This window comes from Cervus elaphus, chromosome 5 (genome assembly GCF_910594005.1).
Source record: "Cervus elaphus chromosome 5, mCerEla1.1, whole genome shotgun sequence".
Taxonomy (NCBI): domain Eukaryota; kingdom Metazoa; phylum Chordata; class Mammalia; order Artiodactyla; family Cervidae; genus Cervus; species Cervus elaphus.
In genome coordinates, this window is record NC_057819.1 from 128,768,478 (window position 1) to 128,785,617 (window position 17,140).

The following is a 17,140-nucleotide window of genomic DNA, read 5'->3' on the forward strand; positions in this document are numbered from 1 at the left end:
CCAGGTGACCCTCTCCTCCATCCTCTCCCAGAGGCCACATCTCCCTGCTCCTTCTCCTTGGGCGCTGTCTCTCCTCTCTGCCCTTTACCCCTGCCTCCCACTCCGGACTGTGCAGCGGGGTGGTTAGGCAGGCAGGGCTCAGTTCTCCGGCTCCCATCTGCCTTCTCATCATGTTCTTTTTAAAAAAAATATTCATTTGACTGAGCAGGGTCTCAGGTGCGGCTTGCGGCATCTTTAGTTGGGGCTCGGGAACTCTAAGTTGCGGTGTGTGGGTTCTAGTTCCCTGACCAGGGATCGAACCCAGGTCCCCTGCGCTGGGAGCTCGGAGTCTCAGCCACTGGACCACCAGGGAAGTCCTCCGGCACGTTCTTGGGGGGCAGTGGTCCTTCCTGGAGACCCTTTCTGGGGGGACAGGGGAGGGAGGGGGTGAGGCCACAGTGTTGGCGCTCTGCCCCACAGCTCTCAAGCACAAAAACAAGAGCAGCCCCAGAAAAACAGGCTGGGCGGGCAGGGGCAGTGGCCGCACAAAAGCTCCCCACAACAGCCTCGGAGGGCCTGGCTCCTTCTGCCCCACTTCCTATTAAAATGCAGCAGGAGCTGCAGCCCCATCAAAGGCCCATTCACTGCCTCACCCTCGCCCTCTCTCACACAAGGGCCTGATTAATCGAATTAGGGAGATGGCCTTTCTCTGCAGCTCCCTGGCCGCCCGGGGGGCCCTCGGCTGGGAGCTGGAGTTGCCTCTGGTCGCCGTGAACACAGAAGCCTGGTGAGAGGAAGGAGACCCTGCTGGGAAGGAGCCGTCTCCCGAAGGGGCGCCCTCGGTGGCCAGCTGGAGGCGCCCGGGGGAGGGCCCGCCGTGCGCAAGCTTCCCTGTGCCCACTCCTGTCCCCAGAGAAGCGGCTCTCTGCCAGGCAGCTGTGCGTGTGGCCTCGGCCAGCAGCCACCCTCCCTGGACGCCGTTCAGCCCGCCTCGCTCCAGATGACGTCAGGACGCGTTTGACCGTGACCTGGGCTCTCCCGGTGGCTCAGACAGTAAAGAATCTGCCCGCCACGCGGGAGACCTGGGTTCGACCCCTGGTTGGGAAGAGCCCCTGGAGAAGGGAATGGCAACCAACTCCAGTATTCTGGCCTGGAGAATCCCATGGACAGAGGAGCCTGGCGGGCTACCGTCCACGGGGCTGCAAAAAGTCGACACGACTGAGCGACTTTCACTCGGGCCCTCCTACTCTGCTCTTTCCTGTATCTGGGGGGGGCCCGGCCCTGGGGACGTGGCCTCCTGCCTGCCCGGGGCTCCCCCTGTGGTCCAAAGTGGACACTGTGTGATGTGGGGAGGTGGGACAAAGCAGCAGAGGCCCACCTCCTCCCCCTCCGGACAAGCTCTGCCCAGAGCTACTCAGACAAGCACCAGGGTCCAGGCGTTCTGGGGGCGTCGTGGAGGCCCACCGGCCAAGGCCAGGGTCACCAGCCGGCCCCATCACTGGGCCAGGCGCGCGTTTGGGTAGGGGGTTCCTGTGTGAGACCCCGCCTTTTTTTCCTCCCGGAAAAGGGCAGAATGGATGCAGGTCACAGGTTTGCTCTGTGGCCCTTAAGTCAGCTAAGGGGTTCTCTGAAATCCCCGTAAATCTGCCCCTCTGACACAAACACTCACACACACAGACACGCAGCCTGTGCCACCACTGTGTCGATTCACCTGGGGTTGTGATGACCTGCCCACGTTTGGGAGCTGAAACGTAAGAGCAAACGTCCCTCTCTTTGGGTTCCTGCAGCTCCAGGCACCCACGCCCCCGAGAGCCATGCAGCCTAACGTGGAATGAATGAATGAATGAATGAACGCCACGCACACAGCTCCCCTGGAGCGTCTGGTCTAAAGAGCAAGCGTTGCCTGCCCAGGGAGCGTCCCCCCCCACACTCCTGACACTGTGTGTATGTCTGTTGTTGTTGTTTTTTAATATTTCCAGGCACCACAACTGGAATCACACACCACTGTGATTCTGACAGTGTGTGTGAGTCCAAGGGCAACGGGCGGGAGGCAATCGAAAGGCCACCTTCCACCCTGATGCTGGGGAGGAAGTCCCGGGAGTGCGCGCTGAAGCCCGAGGGCGCTTCCAGCCCTGCCCAGCCCCACCACCTGGGCTCAGCTCTTCACACCCAGAGAAGGCCCCTGGTCCCCCGCACCTGGCCGCATAGGCCATGGCAGGTGGGAAAAGGATCAGGCTTCAGGCCTCTTATCTGGGCTCTGCCCCCAAATGCCTCGTGACCCCGGGGCAAACCTCTTCCTTTCCCGGGGCCTGTGTCCCCATCAAAAGGGATGAGCCAAGCCCCTTTAGTTCCCAGACTCTCGGATTCTTGGTTAGGGACTGAGACCAGAAGCTGGCCCTGCTCTGGGGACGCTGGGCGGCACACACTGACGCACCACCAGACCGAAGACCCCCTGAGCGGACCACCCGGCACCCCCATGGCCCCCAACTCACCACGGCCACGGCAGCGTCAGCAGCCAGGGACGTCCAGCTGAGGAGCAGGGCCAGCACCCCGCAGCAGAGCATCCTAGAGGAGAGGCAGCCGCTGGTGGGGTCCCGGCAGCTGGGGGCCCCATGGTGGCTGCCCGCCCCCCAGCCTCCGGGGCCCTTCCTCTCGGCTACGACCTTGTCCCCCCTGGTCCTCCAGACTCCCTCGGTGGCCCCGAGGGCAGCCCCAGCCTGAGTCCTGGACTGCTGGCAGAGGGATACGGACCGATGCCCGGGGCACAGGTCCCCGAGGGAAGAGACAGCAGCAGAGGCGCGAGGCAAGCGGCTCTAACGACTCAGCCGCTGGACAGTCAGGCCCAGGAGGCAGGGGTGGGGAGGGGGGAAGCCCCCCCTGGCTTGGTGTCCTGCCCCCGCCCCCCGCCTCCCCCCGGGGCAGGTGCTGAGGAGGGCGAGGGAGGCAGCGTCAGGCTGCCCCTGCCGCCCACGTGCCCCGGCCCCCCGGGCCCCCATCCCTCTGGATGGCGGCACCGTCATCCCCACGCTTGGCCGGCTCTTCCCCCAGACCCAGAGGCAGGCTACTCACGAGGCCAGGAGGCACCTGGAGCGCTTGGCCAGACCCAGGCAGGCGAGGAGGCAGAGGACCAGGTCCAGGATGAAGAGGAGGAGGTAGGACAGCCACCTGGGCGGAGGGGGAGGGGCGGTCAGGGAAGAACTGCCACCCGGGGCCCCGGGCCTGCTGGACTGTTCGTGGGACAAACTGCCCACAGCTGGCGGCTAAGCTGATGAGACCAGGGCCAGCCCTGCCCCGGAGAGCAAGAACCAGTGTGCTCGGCGGACAGCCCTTGGGGCTCCGGGGGCTGCACCCCGGCCTGTGCCTGGACAAAGGAGTCACCCTCCCTCCCCCGGCTGAGTGTCTGAACCAGGACTGTCTCCTAGAACTTTCTGCAGCGACGGACACGGACCACCTACGCACTGACCACTCCCTGCCGCTACCTACGTGTGGCTGAGAACGTGAAATGCGGCTGATACAACTGAGGAAATGAACTTCTCCTTTCTTTTACTTTCTCTCTTTAGAACTGTAGTTACTATATAATATTATGTAAGTTACAGGTGTGTAATAAATGACTCACAATTTTTAAAGGTTATACTCCATCTATAGTTACTATAAAATATTGGCTATACTCATGTTGTATAATATATATCTCTTATCTTGTTTCGTTTTTAAATTTATTTTTACTTTATATTGGAGTATAGCTGATTTCTAATAATGTGATAGTCTCTGGTGTACAGCCCACCCTTTCAGTTACTGTTTTTTTTTGGCTGTGGGCCCTGCGGGATCTTCCTCAACCAGGGATTGATCCCGCACCCCCTGCAACAAAAGTGCAGAGTCCGAACCACTGGACCACCAGGGAAGTCCCTCACAGCCTTCGTTCCAACAGCCACACGTGACCAGTGGCCACGCCATGGACATAGCAGGTCTAAACCATCTCTTGGCAGCCTCCTGGGAGTCATGTATTTGGACCCTGGTTCCCGTTGCTTCTAGAAGGCACACACAGTGTCAGACCAGGCGAGGTCTGACGGAGCTATGCCACGGATCATAGCTGTGATGGATCATAGCCACGGACCTAAGAAAGCTCCTAAGAGGCCTGCATCTTTAACGATGGTGCAGTGCCACGAAGAGCAGCTCCCGTTCCTCACAACGGGAGAAAGTCCAAGCCCAGTAAGGAATACCCAGTGCAGCCAAAAATTAAATAGAACCTTGGGACCATCGAGCGCTGGAATCCCATTCTACAGATTGGAAAACCAAGGCCAGGGGGAAAAGAGGCTGGCCCAGGAATTCCAGACGCTCCGAGCCTTCCTGCAACAGACAGGGCCAGCTGCCTGGAGCCCCTCAAAATCCTGGTTTCCCATTTCACACCCAATGGTTTCTTGTTACCCTTCTCTCCCCTACTCGGCACATTGGCAGGAAATCGAGGTAGGACCGAGTCGAAGCTCCACGATCATGCAGCTCTAAGATTATGTTTCAGCCTGCTCTCTCTGCATCCCCGCCTCCTCGCCTTATAAAAGTTTCCTGGAAACAGCTCTGAGAGGCGGATGCGCTTCCCCAAAGGAGCTGGCTGATGACCTGGGGATGAGCATCTGACCAAGAACTCGGCTCTCCCAGGAGCCACGCCCCCGGGGCCCCAGCTCCTCCCACATCCGGCGTGGACGCGCTGGCTCCTTAACGCCCTTCGGAAGCCTCTGGAGAGCAGTCTCTGGGCTTTTAATTGCCTCTAATACGTAGCCGGGCCTTGTGTAAAAGTACTAAGAAGAACTTTCTCAGCTGGGTGGCTGGGCTCCAGCACCATCCGGAAAGCAAAGGTGGGGAGGCTGGTCCCAAGGAGACCCGGCCCCTGGGGCTGGGGAGCTCATGAAGAATAAAATGAGGCTTTTGTGCCAGGGCGGCTCATTCGAGAGCAGGGAACAAAGGGCAGATGAGGGGAAGGGGCAGAACGTCAGCAGCGTTCCAGAGCCACAGGTGTCCACCTTGAAGCAGACTTGGACAAGGGGAGGAATTTGGGGATGGGGTTCCAGGAGACCCTCTCCATCACCCTCACTGAAATAGATGCGTGCAGTTGTCGCCACCCTTACCCCCAGTTTTTATAAAATCATCTTAAAAAATAAGCCCCTTTGATGTTTACATTCTGATTTATTTCACCAAAGTCATTCTCAAAATGCCCACATTAAGCCCTTCGGTATACATGGCTTCCCAGGTGCCTCAGTGATGAAGAACCTACCTACCAATGCAGGAGATGCAAGAGCCTACGTGAGCCCCTTCTGGATGACATGCTTGTCTTTCTGAGCTTGGTCCAGACTCATCGGGTATAGTCCCTACCCAAACCTGGAATCAGACACTTTCCCAAGGGAGCCTGGTTCCTTTCAGAGCTCTGGTGGCTCAGTGGTAAAGAATCTGCCTGCCAAGCGGGAGACCCGGCTTCGATCTCTGGGCCGGGAAGGTTCCCTGGAGAAGGAAATGGCACCCCACTCCAGGATTCTTGCCTGAGAAAAATTCCATGGAGAGGGGAGCCTGGCGGGCTACAGGCCATGGGGTGGCGACGAGCCAGACACGACGGCACACACGCAATGTAGTGCTCAGACACGGTCCCAGGCGAGGGCCACTCGGAGAGCGGCAGGGTCGAAGTGGACACCGCTTCCCGTGACAAAAAAGGTTTCAGAGGCTGAGACAGTGACTGTCCCCCATGTCACGGGACTAATCAGATGCCAGTTTTGGGTCACAGGTCACAGCTAGTCCCTAGAGTTGGCAGTTTCCTTTTGGTTACTTGGGACATGTGGGCAAAAAAAAAAAAAGACAAGAAAAATCTGGGTGACGTGTCTGGGAGGGCAGGGGCTGGATGGGCAGGCAGGGGAGGAACGCAGAGCACTGTCCAGAACTGGGGGCCTCCCGAGCTTCCTCTGCTGTCCTCGGGGCCTGTCCATCTCTTACCCCAGGGAATGGAGAGGCCTGGATGGGGAGGTCCAGAGGCCACCAGGAGCATCTTCTTGAGGTCAGTATTAGCTCAGCCTGGAGTGTGGCTTTCTCATAAAGCGGAAATGAATCCAGAGTAAATTGTGCAACGTTGTGGTGGAGACTGTGACCTTTGCCGGTGGCTTGAAGCAGAGGCAAGAAACTCGGGAGGGCAAGGGGCATCCAGAGGATAGATGCTTGCTCCCAGGGCTCCTGCATCCCCCGCGCCCCCTCTGAGCCAGGCGCTCTGCCCTGAGTGTACTGGGACATGTAAGCCGTGAGTGCACGTCACCCTTCTGCTGGGAGCCCCCCAAATCTGGACCGCCGCCTCCTTTCTTGGTTGTTCCCGGAGTGACCTTCACCTGACCCTCACCAGACCCTCCACGTGAACTGAGGGCAGCCGATCCCCGGTCAGCTGGCCTGTGCCCACCGCCGTCACCTAGGATGGGGTTTGGGTGATGGGGAGGCAGGGGAGACATAAACGAAACCCCAGAGGTCCAAGGACGCAGGAGTGAGTCTGCATACCTGATTATGGCAAAGGTGGGGTGGTGCCCTGCAGCCCTCATCACTCCGGTTTTGGGCATCTCTGAGGCTGGGGGGCATCTCTGAGCTTGCTAAGCAGTTGCCACCAGGGGAAGCTCTGTGCTGCCAAAGGGGCTGCCATCTCCCCAACCCCTTGCTCCTCTGGGGCTGGGTCTGCAGGTGCAAGGAGCCCTGGCCCCTCAATCCGAGAAGGAGAGGAACGCGTAAACCGCCTGCACTTCACTCAGCCCTGAGGATGCTGGTCTCAGAAGAGCCCCCTGCTGTGTGCTGGGTGGGCGGCCAGGTGCAGCCTGAGATCTTGGCTCGTCACTGCCCCTCCTGGGGGCTCAGTGCCTGCGTGTACAAGCTGCTTGCACTCGCTGCCTCCACTAGGCCCCCATGAGCTCTCGTGCCCTCTGATTTCAGACAATGGCTTAGTGAGACCTTCTGGTGGCACTTCCCTGCTGGAGCCCAAGATGTTGGCTCTGCTGAAGGAAGCTAGGGTGGCCCCCTCCCCCTGACCAAGAACTTGGCTCTCCCGGGAGCCCTCACCTGTAGTACTCCACGTAGCTGGTCTGGTTGGCCAGTTCGGTCAGCTCCTCAGTGACCTCTGTCCACGTGGGCACCCCTGCCATCTGGACAATGATGCTGCCCGCCGTCTGATGCAAGAACTTCAGCGTCTGGAGGTAATCGCCCCGGGCGGCGAAGATCTCACCCAGCCGGGCGAGGTGCTGTTCCAGGTCCACCTGCATCTTCTGGGTGGTTCCTGACACCTGCGGAGGGGGGGGGCTTGTGAGTCTGACCTTGGCAGGGGAGGAAGCCGGAGGGGGTACACCGTCTGATTCAAACTGGAGGGCAAGAACTTGGCCTTGAGGGAGTGCTCCACGGGCGCCTCCAGCCCTGAAGTCATGAGGCTGTGGTCTGGGTGGAGAATGGATGGCAGAGCCTCCCCCTACCTACCCAGCCTGAGGGTCCCTCTATCCGGGGGACAGGCCCCATCTAGTCCTAACCAGGACCCGGCCTCCAAGACCCAGTGCCTTCCTAGGAAGACAGAGCCAGATGGGGAAACAAACAAGAGAAGCCATTTTTCTTCCTTCCTTGAAGATTCTCTCCCAAGTTTAAACACTTTGGACGGTGAGTTCTTGTTGAGGGTGAGGAATAAAACGTTTAAACCAAAGAATCCCTCCGCTGCTACCTGACCTTTGGTTCCCACAATAGGCTTTCTCAGCATCTCACAAGAGAAAGGCTTTGTTGCGGAGCGAGCGGCGGCTCACAGCGTCCTGAACCCGAGTCCAGAACAATGGGACTTTGAAATGATACAGGCAGATCCGATGCCGCCCGGACACGCACGTGACGGGAGGAGGAAACCGGTGCCTTCTCTGTGCTCACCACCCTCCTGGGCCCCCACGTCTGCCCCGTGTGGAGTTGAGCAGACCTTGAAGGAAGCATCTCTCCGCTCACAAGTAGAGAGGAGGTCAACGGCGGTGACTGTCCTGGGCTTGCAAACAAGGACCGTAAGGATTGGAAAGATGCTTCTCAACAGCCCAGATGTAGGGTCCTGGCAGGGCCCTGAGACCCAGCCCAAGAATTCCAAGCACCGTCCCCCCAGTCCTGCTCTGAGCCTGGGTGCCGGCAAGAGGGGAGGAAGGGCTTGGTTGCTCTGAAACGGTCACGTTTCACCAACAGACACAACTGGCTGGAATCGGGGAGCGTGTGCTAATCGTTCAGGCAGGCTTCAGCTCCCCAGGTCTGCAGGGAAGAGAAAAATGACCCAGAGCGGGAATTCCCTGGAGGTCCCGTGGTCGGCGCTCTGCACTTTCACTGCCGAGGGCATGGGCTTAATCCCTGGTTGGGGAACTAAGATCCTGCAAGCTTTGCGGTGTGGCCAAAAACAAACAAACAAAACAAAAACAAAAACCAAACACAAAGACCCAGAAGAATGTTTAGAAACTTCCCAGGGTGAGAGCTCCACGGAGAGATGATTAGACCCCACTCCTGGCAGCAAATGCTATTTCTGCGAGTTAGAGGGGCTTGATAGCAACTCCACAGCCTTTCACATCTGTGCTGTGCTGTGAGTTCCTGGCTCCACAAAAGAGAATGGCCCCCTTTGTTGCATTTGATTTTTTCCAGCGTCAGCGGCTTGTTCCCTTTTCTGGCTTGTTCCTGGTTCTTACAAGCTGGTTAACGACGAAGAGATACCAAAGTGCAGAGACGCTGGGCACACACGCTGGTAAATTCAACAACTAACCCTCACCCGGACAAACGCTCCTCTTCAATTTAGTAAGGTCACCGGACAAGCGCTTTGCAGCCACTGATCCAAAGGCAGTGTTCATAAACGTCAACGCTGGCAGCAGAACCCGCTCTGTGTGATGTTTCCGTATTCCTGTATGAAACCTAACTCACTTTAGACCACAAGGATGTTAAAAATGCTCTGCAAACTTCTCCTATAAGATCACTTCTTTCCCCTTCCGTAGCTCTAAAATGTTTCACTTCTCTATTTCTTAAATTCCTCCTTGGAAAAAAATTTAAAAAAGCAGCGCATACACACACACAAGCCAGCAAACATCTGCCAGGCCTTCTTTTCCTCCTGATGTCTTCCCATAGGAAACCAAACAAAACAGAAAAAAATTAAAATTACAGCGCTGACCCACTTATACCTGCCCCTTCCCCATTCGGCCCCCAGCCCTTAGAGGCTCCGCACAGAGCTCCCCAAAGGGAGACAGGGAGGGGGGGACACTCAGAGATGGAATAGGCTCTCCCATGGGGAAGAGAAACTCTTCGGATCAAGAGGGCTGGCTCAGCTCCCCAAGTTGGGGCGAAGTCAGGGGCAAGCTAGCAGGTGGAGGAAGCTGTTACCCCGGAGGATGGAGCAGGCATTCTCCAGCTGCGGCCCCTGGACCAGCGGCCTCGCATCATCAGCTGGGAACAAATTCTCAACGCTGAAGCGGAGAGTCTGGGGACGGGGGAGGGGCCGCCATCTGCGTCTGTCAAGCCCCCCAGGGGATTCTGATGCAAGCTCAAGTTTGAAAATCTCTGACCGGGAGGAAGCTCCTTCTCAGAGAGGGAGGGAATGGGGTTTTCTAGACAGGCAGGAGGTGAAGGGGTGGAGCCTAGGCAGGCTGGGGAGAGGCCCCGCATCTCAGAGCCTGGAGGGGAAGGGCTGAGACCAGACCCCTGGGTTCTAGTACTGAGTTCTGAAAGGTACCAACTCCCCACCTTGGGGCAGCCACACCAGTTCTTTCACCCAAAGGCATGCCCACAGGCCGGCTGCCAGCTCACACCCGAGCCAGCCGAGCTCCCAGAGGTGTAGAGTCCCAGGCCGTGGTTTCAAGCCGAGACTCCAACGGGCTTCCCTGATGGCTCAGTCTCAGTGGTAAAGAAGTGCTATGCAGGATACACGGGAGATGAGGGTTCGATCCCTGGGTCAGGAAGAGCCCCCGGAGGAGGGCATGGCAACCCACTCCAGGGTTCTTGCCTGGAGAATCCCATGGACAGAGGAGCCTGGCGGGCTGCAGTCCGGGGGGTCACAGAGTCGGGCATGGCTGAAGCGACCGAGCACCAATGGGTTAGAGGCGCCCTGAGTGAGGTCCAGGTGGGGTCACTGGATCCAGGGAAAGGATCCACCCACGGCACTCCCAAGTGACCCTTTCTGACCCCCCAAATCAGCTGCCTCAGCACCCTGCTGCCAACCGTGGCTCAGGGCTCCCCCAGGCCGGGAGGGCGCACACCTGGGCCTCCTGGTCCAGGAGGGGAGCCTGGGAGGGCCCACCTTGCTCTGGCCCAGGTCTGATTTCCCCGCCCCCGCCCCCAATCAAAGCTTCCACTCTTCCGTGGTAATAACAGTAATATGTATTACTATAGTAATTATAATAATGGCACCATTAGCATAGCTCCCCCACCATTTGGAGAGTTCTTTGTAGATTACCAGGCACTTTCACAGGCACCATCTCATTGGCCATCACTCATCTGATATTTGGCCTTCACCCCGCAGATCTGGGGGCCCTCTAAGATCTGCTGCCTCCTGGGAGCCCTTGTGACTAGGGGTCCTGGGAGCCCACCCCAAGGTCAAAACCAGCCCTGGAGGCCCAGCACAGGGCCTGCCTCTCCAGGCAGTGGCCCTGGCCCTGGGGCACTCTCAGCATGGGGCGAGGGGCCCAGCCTGGGGGTCCCAGTCCCAGCTCATCTCTGGACGATAAAGACATGAAGAATTTGTTTTCCCATCAGGATGGCTGGCGGACTTTCTTCCTCGGTCCCTGGGGGAGCCACAGGTCATTCTGATAATGGTCACAGGTCAGCCAGTGAAGGGCATGGCTCCCGGGCTTCCCCAGAGATTCTCCTTTGGAGAGTGAGTTCTTCCCCCAGGGGGTCTGGGGCTGGAGGGTGGGGCCCCTTCCACATCAGAGCAGAAGTGAGGGTAGGGGTCCCCAGGGAGTGAGCCCCGCCCCAGGCCAGGGCGTGCCCAGGGCCCCCTGTGCTGGTCCCCCAGCTTCTCCACCTGCTGCCGCACACTTGCCCCATCACAGCTGCCCCAGCCAAGGTCCGGACAGCTAGCTCCTGGTCCCCAGGGATGGGCCCCAGCAGGCACAAAGGGTGGACGGATGAACTCAGCAGGAGAGCGGGGCCCCTCGTCTGGCCTGTGACCCTTGGCTTCCCAGAAGGACTTTATCTGAGGCCAGAGCCAGGGCGGCCAGCACCCGGCCACCCCACCCGAAGACCAGCACAGCTGTCTCTTTAAGGGAGCTGGTCCCCGGAGAGCTGGGGGATTAAGGCCTTAGAGGAGCTTAAGGGAGGGGGGGTGTGATGGGGTCGAGTCCTCCTCCAGAATCCTCTTCCAGCAGCACCGGGATGAAGTCCACACGCTCCGGTTGGGGCCGGATTGAGTGGCTGAGGCCGCCGGACACAATCGGCCGTTGGTTGAGGTCACCCCTCTGCTGGGGACCTGGCCCAGGGTGGACGCCCAGCAGCTGGCGTTTCTGAAAACTGCCCTGGAGCCTGGCTCCCGGGGCACTGGGGCTGCTGGGAAATCAGCTGGAAAGACCTGGCGCGTGAACGTGAGGAGCAGGTGGGGGCAAGGGCTCTGTTTTCGAAGACCCTGCCTCCCCGCCCTCGAGGCTCAGCAAGTGGACCACTGCCGTGGGCTAAAAATCCCGCCTCTCCTCCGCATGTCCTTCACCCTGAGCCCCCAGCTGGAGCCACGGCGCCTGGAAAGCAGGGCCCGAAGCACACCGTGCTGGCTTCGGGGCTCTCCACTTGATTCTGAAGTTTTCCCCTGACATCTCCTAGACCCGACCCACGCCACTCTGTACTCAGCGCTGAGAGTGAACACAGAAAACACTGGGAGGGGCTTCCCTGGTGGCTCAGTGGGAAAGGAGCCGCCTGCCGACGCAGGGGACGCAGGTTTGATCCCTGGGTCGGGAAGATCCCACGTGCTGCAGAGCAACTGAGCCGGAGTGTCACAACTACTGCGCTGGCCCTCCAGGGCCCGGGAGCTGCAGCTACGGAAGCCCGTGGGCCCTGGAGTCTGTGCTCTGCAACAAGAGAAGACAGCGCAAGAGAGCAACCCACTCACTGCAGCTGGAAGAAAGCCCTGCAGCAACAAAGACCCAGTGCAGCCAAAAACAAATAAACCAGTAAAAAACCTGTGTGTGTCGGTGGAGGCGGGGGGTGGCGGTGGTGGGGCCTGATCTTCCACATTCAAGAACCTCTTGGGCACAGTGCTCCTAAAGGTGGGTAGGATTCGATCGCACGGCCGTCCTGCCCTCCCCCACCCCAGGCCCCATCCACCTTTCTCCTTGGGTCTATACTCCCACCCCTGCCTGGGGAGCAGACATGGCCTGTCTGCTCCTTGCGGGACCAACCCCCTTGGAGCCGAGCGGGCCGGGATCTGACCGGGGCATCTGTGGGGACCAGGTTGACCTCGTGGCCTGCGCCTGGCTGCCCGGGACCTTACCAGCACATCAATCCCGGAGAAGGTGTGGTTGGCGTTGTCCAGGGCGTAGAGCAGCTGGTACACCCCGTCGTTGGCCTCGCTGTTTCCATAGAAACCCGCGCCCACCGCAGCGCTGTGGGCAAGACCCCAAAGTTAGAGGTGACACCCGGAGGAGACGGTTTTTTTCAGCATGCTATTTTTGAGTGCCGTTTTAACTGCAGGATGAACTTGAATGGAGAGTATATGAAAGTCCCCGTGGTCTAGCCCCTCACTCACACAGACTCTCCCATCATCCACAGCCCCCACCAGAGTGGAACGACTGTTACAACTGATGAACCTATGAGGACATACCATTATCACCCGAAGTCCACAGTTTACGGTAGGGTCACTCTTGAAGTATAAGGACATGTGTCTGCCATTGTAGTATCACACGCACTTCCACGGCCCTTAAGATCCTTTGTGCTCTACCTTGCCACCCCTCCCCGCTCCGCAAACCCTGGCAACCATTCATATGTTCACTGTTTCCATAGTTTTGCCTTTTCCAAATGTCATATGGTTGGAATCATACAGTACGTAGCCTTTTCATGTGCATTTAAGACTCCTCCATGTCCTTTCGTGGCTTGATAGCTCATTTTTCTTTGAGAGCTGAATAATATCCCATTGTTTGAATAAAAACAATTTAGCTGTTCACCTCCCGAAGGGCATCTTGGTTGCTTCTACTATTGTTGTTGCTCAGTCGCCAAGTCATGTCTAACTTTTTGCGACCCCTTGGACTGCAGCACGCCAGGCTTCCCCGTCCTTCACTATCTCCCACGGTTTGCTCAGATTCATGTCCATTGATGCCATCCACCCATCTCATCCTCTGCCACCCTCTTCTCCTCCTGATCTCAGTCATTCCCAGCATCACTAAATCTTAGCAGTTATGATGCAAGAGGCTCTAAGCATCCATTAGAGCCGGTGTTTGACTTCAGCTGAGGGACTCTTTCCTGGCGGTAGGGGAGAGGGGGTGGTCTAAAGTTCTCGCAAGTGTGTTGGCCAGGCAATGAGGGGATGGCTCTGGGCCAGCAGGCCCTGGCCTGACCAACTAGTTCTACAGCACGTTTTGTTTAGCCCACAGGAAAACATTCCTGTTCTCTAGTCCCGGGGCTTCGAAGGGTGGAAGATCTTGCTGGCTGGGCCCCAGGGATTCTGATGCTGGCAGTAAGTCAGGGAGGGGCCCAGGAACCCGTATCTTTCGGGCTCCCCAGGGGACCCTTGACACATGTGGGCTTGGGGACCACTGAAGTCTCGTGAAATCCTTGTAGTGTTGGGGACTTCCCTCTGTTCTCTATCCTTCCCCCACCCCCCCACGCTGCCCATCCTACTGAAAAGTTCTGGCTCCCAGAAAGTCCTTCTCTTTATTGTGACGTGTGGGCCTGTCTTTCCCGTGGCACACAGGCTTAGCTTCCCTGCAGCAGGTGGGATCTCCCTGGACCAGGGATCAAACCCATGTCCCCGGCATCGGCGGGCAGATTCTTCACCACTGGAATACCAGGAAAGTCCATAAAGTCCCTTCTTATGTTGAGCTGAAGCCTACCTCCTTAAACCACATACCCACTGGTTTCTGGCTGTCCTCAGGGCCAGCCTGGAACAAGCCTCCAATTCTGCAAGATGACCTGCTGGACATCTGAAGGGGGCTCCGTATCACCCTCCTTATCACGCTTCCAGTCAAGCGTGTCCTCCAGACCCTGGTCTACATCTGGTTCCACTCTCTGGGGTCGGTCAGTGCTCTGAGTGACGCTCCCAAGCCCAGGCGGTCCCTCCAGCTCCGAGCTTGGGGCTAATGCCCTGGGGTCCTCCCTCTCCACCACTGAACCTGTGGTCCACAAACACGCCTGGTTTCGCCCCAAGGACCGCCGCGAAGCCCAGGTGCTCCTCCTTCCTCTAGTGCTGTGCTGACTTTTGTTTTGTTTTAACCAAAAGCAGAACTCTAAATCCATCTCCGTGAAATTTCATCTGGTTGGTTTTGGTCCAACATTCCAGCCCGAGCAAATCATCTCGAATCTTGCTTCTGTCATTGATTGTATTTTATCTGACTCACACCACTGGGGGTCCTCCGAAGAGTCATCGAACAGCCTCCTCGAGTTTTCGTCCCAAACACTGGTTTTGGGGGTTGGGGTGAAGCTACATGTGTTTACACTTATCTTTTTTCTTTGACAGGGACAGGACCTGCTATGGAATCCCCTGGGAGGCTGTTACAGAATCCTCCTTCCAGGGCGCCCTTGACCCCTCATTCATTGTGTCTCGGGAAATGGTCCATGGACCGCAGGACACATCACCTGGAAGACCCGTTACAAGTGCAGGTACGGGGGGCGGCCCACGCTGCACCCATTGTTATCAGGGTGGTCTGAAAACGTGCATTTTGAAACAAGGTTCCCGTCTGCTTCGTGGGTCTGACACACGCGTGCACGCGCGTGCTTCAGCTACATTTTGGTGAACCAACACGTAAATCAATACCCTTTGCATTCACCCAGAACTAGTCACCCAGCTTTGAACCCCCTTAACGGCACCAGCCCGGCATCAGAGCTCCGCGAGACTGCTCCCTCCTCATCCCCCCAGCCTCACTCTGGATCTCTCCTCCTCCTGCTTTCGTTGACTCCTGTCCCTGCCTCCCTCCCTCAACTCAGCTCTGATCTGAGCTCGACTCCAGCGACCGTAACTGCTGACCTCCATTGCACTCACCCCAGATCCCTCCACCCTGCAGCCCCACATGGCAGGCAGGACAGATGGTGAACATGATCTAATGGAGAAAAGAAGGCCTTGGGGTGGCGCTGTGGGCCGCAGGGGACGAGTCCCCGGGCATCCTCAGGGCCCAGGCTCACTGGACCCTGTCTGCCTGTCCCATCCGGAGACAGTGGGTCAAATCCAGCAGGAGCATCTCCTAGAGTGTTTCAGGCTGGCCTGAGGCTTTTGGGAAAACCTTTGTAGATACAAAAACACGGAAAAACAACTCCAGGGACTTCCCTGGTGGTCCGGTAGCTAAGACTCTGTGCTCCCAATGCAGGAGGCCCAGGTTCAATCCCTGGTCAGGGAATGAGACCCTGCATGCCTCAACTAAAACCTCGTGCAGCCAAATAAATAAGTGAATATTTAAAAAAGAAAGAAAGAAAGAAAACAAGAAAAATACAGCTCTTGAGAAAACAAGGCCCATGTGTGTGGACACTTCTTGAGCAATAGCTCGGCTCTGACACGAAGTTAGAGATTCTCACTATTGGAGCAGAGAAGAGCTGGCCGAGGGCGCTAAGAGCTATTGATCTTGTAGAAGATGGAATTGATCTGGGCTGGAGTCAGACTCTGATTGCAGACCCAGGGCGGCAGCTGGGAGGGGATGGGACACAGAGGGCAGAGTTGTCACCCATCAACTGCCCAGGGAGCTCCTTGCCGGGCTGGAGAGGCTCACACCGGGGGTGGCGGCCCAGGATGCTAGGGAGCTTCCCATAACCACCCGGGACATCTTGATTCCTACCACCTGGCGAGAAAGGGGACCGCATGCACCCCTGAGACAGGCTCTCCCACCCAGGTTCCTGGAGCTCAGGCACGACCACGTGGGCAGACAACTGATGAGCCACCTGGGGTGGGTTATTGATGGGGTGGGGCTGGAGGTGGAAGGTGAGAAAGGGGTGTCCTGGTCAAGGGGCTGACCACGGGCGAGACCCAGATGGTCAGGACCGCTTTTCGTCCGCTGTGTCCTTCTCACACCTCTGCGCTGCGACCTCCCCGCCCCCGCCGGGCCCAGCGCAGACGGACACTCACCAGCAGATGAGCGCGGCCACCACGGCCGTCCAGGTGACGCAACAGGAGCGGGGGCGCTTGGTCTGCGCCTCATCGTCCTGCCGGCAGCAGCACGAACAGACCAGGTAGGCCGCGAGGAAGACGAGGTTCAGGCCCAGGCCGACGGCGGCCACCAGCCCCAGGAGCAGCAGCGACTGAGGAGGGAGAGGACCGGGGTCAGCGCTGGGTCCCGGGGGGTGCGGGGAAGGGCCCCGAGCTCAGCGGGGCTGCTACGTCCGATGCCCTCCTCCCAGGACTGACGCTCCTGCTCTGTACAAAGCGCCCTGCCCTCCGGCACCAGCAGTGGGGGGAGATGGAGCTCAGGTGTGGGAGGGGGCAGAGGACCGAGACGAGAGGAGGCAGGGGGCATGGCTCAAGGCTGGTTCCTCATCTGGGGCGAACACACCTGGATGAAGGTGAGGACCACACCCTGCCTAATGGATCCTCCGAGTCACTCAAGAGACAAGCAGGAACTGTCCCTGGACCGTGAGATCTGTGGGCGATGCTTGGTGTGACCGAGGGAGACGAGGAGAGGGGCGGCCCCATGATCAGAGCACCCGAGGCCTCCCTGAGGAGGCAGGGCTTGGGCGGGGTGTCTCAGAAGCTGAGCGGGGGCCTGGGGCAGACGTCCTGGTGTATCGGCCCCCTCTGAGGCTCGCTTTAGGAGTTGGGGTCCCTTCCCAACCAGAGACCAACTCCGTGCGGGGGGAGTGGGGGATGTCAGGAGATGCACCTGCGGAGGTTCCTTCCACCACACCCTGAAAGGGACGGCCGCCCCGAGATGCCAAGGGTGGCAGTCAAGCCCGGAATTCTGAAAGGGAGGAGATGTCGACTCAGGCCCATCGAGCACCGCAGGGTCCTACAAAGGGGGCTGCTGTCGGCCGGGAGGCCCGGAGCCCCCTACTCCTT

General features: G+C 58.5%; 1 protein-coding gene across 1 annotated transcript in view; it reads right to left on the minus strand.

Annotated features, from left to right (window-relative positions):
- Positions 1 to 17,140, minus strand: part of TTYH2 (tweety family member 2) — a 35,145-nt gene that overhangs the window by 10,282 nt on the left and 7,723 nt on the right. The window contains exons 2-6 of the mRNA XM_043905638.1: positions 16,214 to 16,386; positions 12,443 to 12,554; positions 7,045 to 7,265; positions 3,049 to 3,144; positions 2,472 to 2,544 (exon numbers count right to left, since the gene is read on the minus strand). Coding sequence (XP_043761573.1) covers positions 2,472 to 2,544; positions 3,049 to 3,144; positions 7,045 to 7,265; positions 12,443 to 12,554; positions 16,214 to 16,386 — 675 coding nt within the window. The remainder of the gene's footprint in view (positions 1 to 2,471; positions 2,545 to 3,048; positions 3,145 to 7,044; positions 7,266 to 12,442; positions 12,555 to 16,213; positions 16,387 to 17,140) is intronic.